This window comes from Azolla caroliniana, unplaced genomic scaffold (genome assembly GCF_043228905.1).
Source record: "Azolla caroliniana isolate FFs.n. ecotype wild unplaced genomic scaffold, voAzoCaro1.0.p SCAF_2, whole genome shotgun sequence".
Taxonomy (NCBI): Eukaryota; Viridiplantae; Streptophyta; class Polypodiopsida; order Salviniales; family Salviniaceae; genus Azolla; species Azolla caroliniana.
In genome coordinates this window covers 21,419,673-21,426,702 of record NW_028230437.1, presented here as the reverse complement: position 1 = coordinate 21,426,702, position 7,030 = coordinate 21,419,673, and the positions used below count along the sequence as shown (strand labels likewise).

Genomic DNA, 7,030 nt, shown 5'->3' with positions numbered 1-7,030 from the left:
GAAATAGTGCGAAACATACCAAAATGCAATTCTACTTACCAAGTGTTGATCAAGCCCACGTAATTCCAAATACGCCACAAATAAAATGGTGAAATTATGGTGTGTAACAATGAAATGCTTAACAGATACATATTGATTGAAAAAAACTGGGAGTTAGAGTCCCCTTTTTCATTTCTTGTTTTTCTTTCCTTTTTAGTCTTTTGCAAAGGGTCTTTCCTCATCATTGCAATCATGTTTATGTTTATTGCTTTACTTTCCTACCTCCAACATTTGAAAATTGAGATATACGTACAAAAAGGGATAGGAAGAGAAAGTGAGACAGAAACTTAAGAGAACGTGGACAAAAAATCAAATGTAAACTTGCTAAATAATCAAGTATCATCAAGATGGAAAGAAAAAAGTGGTCATGATAATCAAACAAAACATAGTGTCACAATGATTTGAAACCCCATAATAATTTATTTATTTATTTATTTATTTTTCCGAAGAAAGGTGGTTCCCGTTAGTTAGGTGAAGTGTCTTTATAGTCCAATATGTACACCAGTAATGTACCTTCTTGGGAGGGTTGTCAAGGCAGATATAGTTATTTTGGAAACCCCATAATAATTTATTTATTTATTTATCCGAAGAAAGGGTGGTTCCCATTGGTTAGGTGAAGTGTCTTTATAGTCCAATATGTACACCAGTAATGTACCTTCTTGGGTGGGTTGTCAAGGCATATATAGTTATTTAGGAGTGGTATAACACCACTTCGGCACACTGTTTACATAGTCCACCAAGGGGGAATCTAACCATGATTGATGAAAGGAAAGTCTCAAAACTTCCATAGTGTCTGAAGTGCCTTGCAACTCTTCATATTGAGCTCGAATACTCGTTACCATTAATACCATAGAGCAATGATTGTCTCCCTTGTTCGACTTTCTTCTCCCAAAAGACATGTTTTGCGTCTAGATTTCTAGACCGTGATAGAGGCTATAGTGAGCTAGATGTCATGCAACCTATTCAAACACCGAATCTGTATTTCTGTTGTTGGTTCTACAATGCATTTATTTCTCTACACACAAAACGTCTTTAGTCTACCTAGAACTCCCAATATCCAAGCTTTTTTCTCCAATCTCCACCATAGTGCAAATCCCAGAGATATGGACCCTTCCAATCTTCTCTTGATTAGTATTCTCATCACTTTATACCAGACTTTAATAAATTAAAGTTTCCTATGTACAATGTACATCATATATATATATATAATATATATAATATATAATATATAATATATATATATATATATATATATATTCATAACATTATTACTTTAAACATTTGACTACAAACCATATACTAATTGTGAAAGTGTTTTTAGAATTGACGGCATTGAACACTACAAGAATATAAGGTATGGAGCATTCACATCCCTAGGTCAAGAACACAAACTAAGGTCTTGAGGATAAGTCAAACTAAAAGCAAGACACGTCGTTTATGTAGTGTGGTTTAGTTGTTATCAATATAGCTTTGTATATTTGGATTTATGTATCTTCTTTCTCTCTTCCTTCTATCATGATCATTCATTATCAATAGATCTTTGTAGTTTTAGCTTTATATATCTTCTTTATCTTTTCTTTCTATCATCATCCTTTCAATAATCAAACCCATCTATGCCAAATGGCGATGGCAATGTTCCGTTACGTGACCACCACGTCATCGTTAATTATATGTTAGTACTTCTTCTATTAGTTAATTTTACTATTCATCCTTCCCTATTAATTGATTAATTTTTTCCTTTTTAGGCCTCCAAAATATGTAGTCTAATAATATTTCCTCCTCAATTAAGAGTGAATATAGTTATCTAAGCTTATAGGACAAGTGGGTCCGTATACACCTTGGTCAAGAAGGAAACCACCTCGAAATCCATATAGACCTTATCGCATCGAGAACCAATGGGAAATTTGAATAAGCCATATGTCGAAATATAAAACGCATGTCAAGATTACAATATGTATGTTTTTTGAATTTTTCCAAAACCACAAGAAGTTCTTCTGTCAAATTGCATCTAGGTTTTAAACTTTTTGAAAGTTGTATCTAAAGTATGCCATTCAAGTGGAATATATTTTTGGCTTTTTTCCAAATGAAATGTTGTTGAAGCTCCAACTCATGACCCTTCATCTTAGTATATTCTCCAAAACAATGAACAACCAATGCCATAAGAAATGCTTTGTCGAAATGTATCAAGGTTGTAATACTAAAAGAAGAAAGATGAAACACTCATTTGTTTCTCTAACACGTTTGAATTTGCCAAGGAATGTATGCAAATTGGCCGGGTGAGGTTAGTAAAAATGCATCAAAGCTTGAAAACAAAAAAAAACCAAAGAACAAATGCTTATATGCATTTCCATGATAGGATTCAAGTTGGTCATGTTCTTTTAGTATATGGAAATTGATCCATGTTTGCTTAAATATGATGTACATTTTGAGCTTGAATGGTTGGTTTTGAGACCCCTATGAAGACCAATACGCTTTGAAAGATCACTCGCCAGAAATGGTTAAGTGGCATTTTGATGCCCCCAAATTATATCGAAGATTGTGTGTTAGTAAGTATACTATGTGAAATATGTGTGGCATGTATACTGGGGTATGTTCGTATTTGATAAACTTTTAATTTTTGTTGTGCTCTAGAATTAGAGATGTACTAGAAATTTAGGAGTACCTATGCCTATTGAAGTAAGGCAACAAGTTGGATGAGGGTAGGAGACCGGGTACTAAAGGATTTTTTGAAGTTGTCAAATGCAAAGGATTCGGGATTCAACCACATTAATTTGGACATCATGGATAGTATATAAAGAGAGAGACGATAGAGGTAGAGGAGCTAGCTATTGTTCAGGCCCCCATCGACGAACAATGACCTTCGATCGTCGTCAAAATTTAGTAAGTTGTTCTTGACACTCTTCTTCAAGTCTAACGGTTGGATTATTGTCTTGATCTCTCTATTTTCATAGATTCTGCTATGATAAGAACCTTTTAAAATTGTAATTTTGCCACTATATGTGATGATTTGTTGATCCAAGGACTTACCTTGAAGATTGTAAAGACTCTAGTTTTGAACTAGAGATTAAAACTTGTTGTACCCACTGGATTATTGTTTATTAGTGGAGTTTTGGTGCTATTGTGAACGGTCCCGTGGTTTTTCCCTACATCGGGGTTTGCCACGTAAATCTCATGACTCCTTGATTATTTCTTTGTTAGTGTTTGGGCGTGGAGTTTCTTGCTTAATTGCTGTCCAGATTAATTTGGTTTGATTACTATCTTACATTTTGCAGCACAAGTGGGGAAATGATTTGTTAGCTTCCATTTGGAATTGTGGTATTGTCATGTGATTCCCCAACACCAAGCACTTTTGGAAATGTTATCTCGAAGTATTTTTTTTTCACCATCGAATACATCATACCAATTATCTTAAGTTACCACAAGAGTCCAAATCATAGAAATTACCCCATCACAATTCCTTTCTCACAAACCTTAATCATTAGGTATATCATTAAAATACAAGATTATACTTCAATTTATATCAGGCCCTAGAAGGGTGGATGGTTTTGGATATATGAGGCCCCCCAGAAGCCCCCAAATGACTGATCACTAGATGCGGGTAACCAATATCCCAACCTCGACTTACCAACAAGACTTTGTTGATTTGCATCTCCATAGTCATGGGAAGTGCATTATAGATCATTTACTCGCTGGCTACCACATAGACAGACCTAACGATCCTCGAGAGATATAATTAATGAACAGACTTTTTAGTTCACATGAGCATCGCCACAAACTCGGACCCCACGATACGACACGATACGACGACACTCACTTAGTGAGAGAGCGTCTCAAAAGGAGTCGCGACGGCAACAATTTCTGGGGCTTGTTCGAGGGAAGTGCGACGTGACGAAAAAAGTGGGTCCTCTTCTCCAAAGGCACTCATCTCAAATGTTGAATATGACCTAGATGTTGAAGTTGCTGCATTGGCTGTCGTCAAATATCTTGCTATTACCAATCTTATGATCTTCATGAGGATGCACAAAAAATACAATATTGTGATGATAATGAATAGCCCCCAGAAACGGCTGAGAGATATGTTCGCCGTGCCGTTAATGTTGGTCGCACAATCCCCCGAGCCCAGCCATTTATCCTTGATGTTCTGGAGATCTCTGTTTTGCTCCAGAGTTATAATCGCCAGCGAGAAATTGTTGGTCAAGGATGAGTTTTTCTTGAATGCCTGCAACCATCATAAAATCTCTACTGCTTTACTCAACAAGAAAAAGATGATTGAAACCCTCATCATTGCCATGTGTAGACAACAATATCCATGCACATGATATAAATAAGATTGGAGTAACAAATTCACTCACAAAACCGAAGCCACTAAAGTAGGCGATATCTGTGTCCACATTCGAGTAATCGCATCCAAAGGTTGTAAGGAATGTATGAATATAAGGTGACTCCTCGATAATTGCGGCTACTTTCCCCGACTTCAATGCACTATCATAATCCTCTTCGGAAGCTAATGGAACAAGTCGGTCTGCCGCAATGTAGAGGTTATTTATCATGTAATCAGATGTGAACGATCCCTCCTGATAACCTACTTTTAATCGACTCTTTTGCAGGTTTACAAAATTTTGGATTGTTGGACTCGGTTGTTCTGCTGCCAATATCGATGCCAAACTCGCCGTATAGCTCGACGTAAATATGAGTACAGAGATCAACCAGAAGACCATCAATAGGCGACCCAAGTGTGACAAAATATCTGGTCCTGTGGTCCAAAACTCATTTTAGTGTCAACAAATGTTGTGGAGAGTTACATCCTCAAAATCAAAATCTCTGATGATTTACCCACAAATCAAGCTTGTTTTGAGAAATTAGAATATGTATATTGCTTACCTTGGGAGAAGAACAGGGACATTGTTGTATTCCTGTATGAATTGCAGCTCATCATGCATCAACATATTAAAGAAATGAAAGTTTGGAGTTATGAAAAAGACACATGTGATGTATACATATATGGATACAGACCACACACACACACACACACACACACACACACACACACACACACACACACACACACACTCACGCATACGTAATATGCAATACGCAACACGCAATACACAATACGCAATACGCAATACACAAATACAAACATATAATTTCAAGAATGCATAGGTGAAGGCAAGTTTGGTTACCAAATTATCTCCCGTAGCTTCTTCTTCATAATGCCAGTTTGTGACGGATCGTCCGAATTCTTGTACTCCAAGATGAAGAGCACAACAATGGTGCCAAAGAAGAGGGCCCCAATGGCAACCCACAGTGTAGTTGAGAAGGGTCTAAGGAATATAAAAAAATCTTGGTTATTCCTGCCAGGTTGTAGGGGCACAACCATTTGAAGGCTGGATTGCACATAGGGTTGTGTGAAGTCCACAGTTTTCCATCGATCCATTGTTATCGTCAAGTCGGCCACCACTCCATCGATGTCCTAAATACAACCCACAATTCAAACATTGCATAATTAATATACAAATCTTTCGAGGGTTAAGCAAGTACATACATTTCCGAGAAACAAGAAGGAACTAACAAAAAACTGTTGTGTTTTGATACATATATATATATATATATGTATGTATGTATGTATGTATGTATGTATGTATGTATGTATGTATATACCTCAGAGTCGACCAGTGCGTGCAGGAGGTCATTGTACGAAGGGTCGGTGATGCCATCGCCATAGCCGATGAATTTGTAATTCAGAGGGTAATCGAGCTTCTCGACGCATCGCTCGAAAACCTCGATGGCAAATCCAGAGAACGTAAGAGAGGCATTGGTGGGCGGGGTCTCGACGGATGCCCATGTTACAAACTCCGGTAATCCTAGCTTCAATGGCACCAGAATGTTAATACTACTCTTCTCACTATCTCCTCCTATCACCAACACAGGTCTGAACACTACTCCTAGAATCACTATACTAACCAAACCCATCCACACCAATGGCAATCTCCGATGATGTGACCGCCATCTCATCGCTAATTATTGTCTTAATACTTCTTCCGTCGGCTAATTATGCTCTTAATCCTTCCTTATTAACTTATTAATGTCTTCCGGGTCTCCGAAACCTGTAGTCTGATAGTACCTCCTCCTTAGGACATGGATAAAGAAAAAGAGCAAACATAGTTTTCTAAGGTTCTAGAATTTATAATATTTGAGTAGGTTACCTTGGACAACAAGGAAACCAAGTCATCTACTTTTGTGTGGCGATTTTTATCATTAAATTGGAATAAACTCTATAGACTTTATTGAATAAAGAGCAAATGAGAAATCCAAATAAGCCTTAATAGAGCTTATTTCGTTGAGAGGCACATGTAGAAATGAAGCCGCCTTTATAGACCTGTCTTGCAATACAACCTTTGTCAAAAGGAAGAATCCGTGTCGCAAAATGTCTTTGTCAAAAGGAAGAATCTATGTCCGTGCTTTTAATATTATGTTAGAATCAATGAAACAAATATCAAAGCCATGAAAAGTTCTTTTGTCAAACCTCATCCAAGTTTTAATATAAAGCACAATGATAAAACGCTCATTTGTTTTTCTTTATATGTCATATGTCATCACGTATGGAAATGGTTACTCAAAGTATGTGATCCAAATGGAATAGATTTTTGGGTTCTTTCGCAAATGATCATCCGCGAAAAATGTTTTAAGTGGCATTTTGATGCCCCCAAAGTATATCTAATATTGCGTAAGTAAGTATCCTACGTAAAATATGTGCGGCATGTATAGGGGGTATGTTAGTATTTGCTTTGGTCAATTTTAGTTTTTGTTGTGTTGTATGAAAAGGTCAAAGCCAACAAAAATTATTGAGCAACTTTCAAATGTTATCTCAAAATTAGTTCTTTTCGTCGTCGAATACATCATACCAATTATCTCAAATTACAACAAGTGTTCAAATCATAGAAATTACCCCATCATTATTCCTTTCTCACAAAGCTTAATCATTAGGTGT

General features: G+C 36.7%; 1 protein-coding gene across 1 annotated transcript; it reads right to left on the bottom strand.

Moving 5' to 3' along the window:
• Positions 1-3,466: 3,466 nt before the first annotated feature.
• LOC147867575 (glutamate receptor 3.1-like) lies at positions 3,467-6,185 on the bottom strand. The gene is made up of 5 exons (XM_087315352.1): positions 5,701-6,185; positions 5,223-5,512; positions 4,921-4,952; positions 4,392-4,792; positions 3,467-4,258 (listed from the first exon to the last, which is right to left on the bottom strand). The coding sequence occupies exons 1-5, from the start codon at positions 6,052-6,054 to the stop codon at positions 3,854-3,856; spliced, it is 1,482 nt and encodes a 493-aa protein (XP_087171478.1). The 5' UTR covers positions 6,055-6,185; the 3' UTR covers positions 3,467-3,853.
• Between the last annotated feature and the right edge of the window lie 845 nt (positions 6,186-7,030).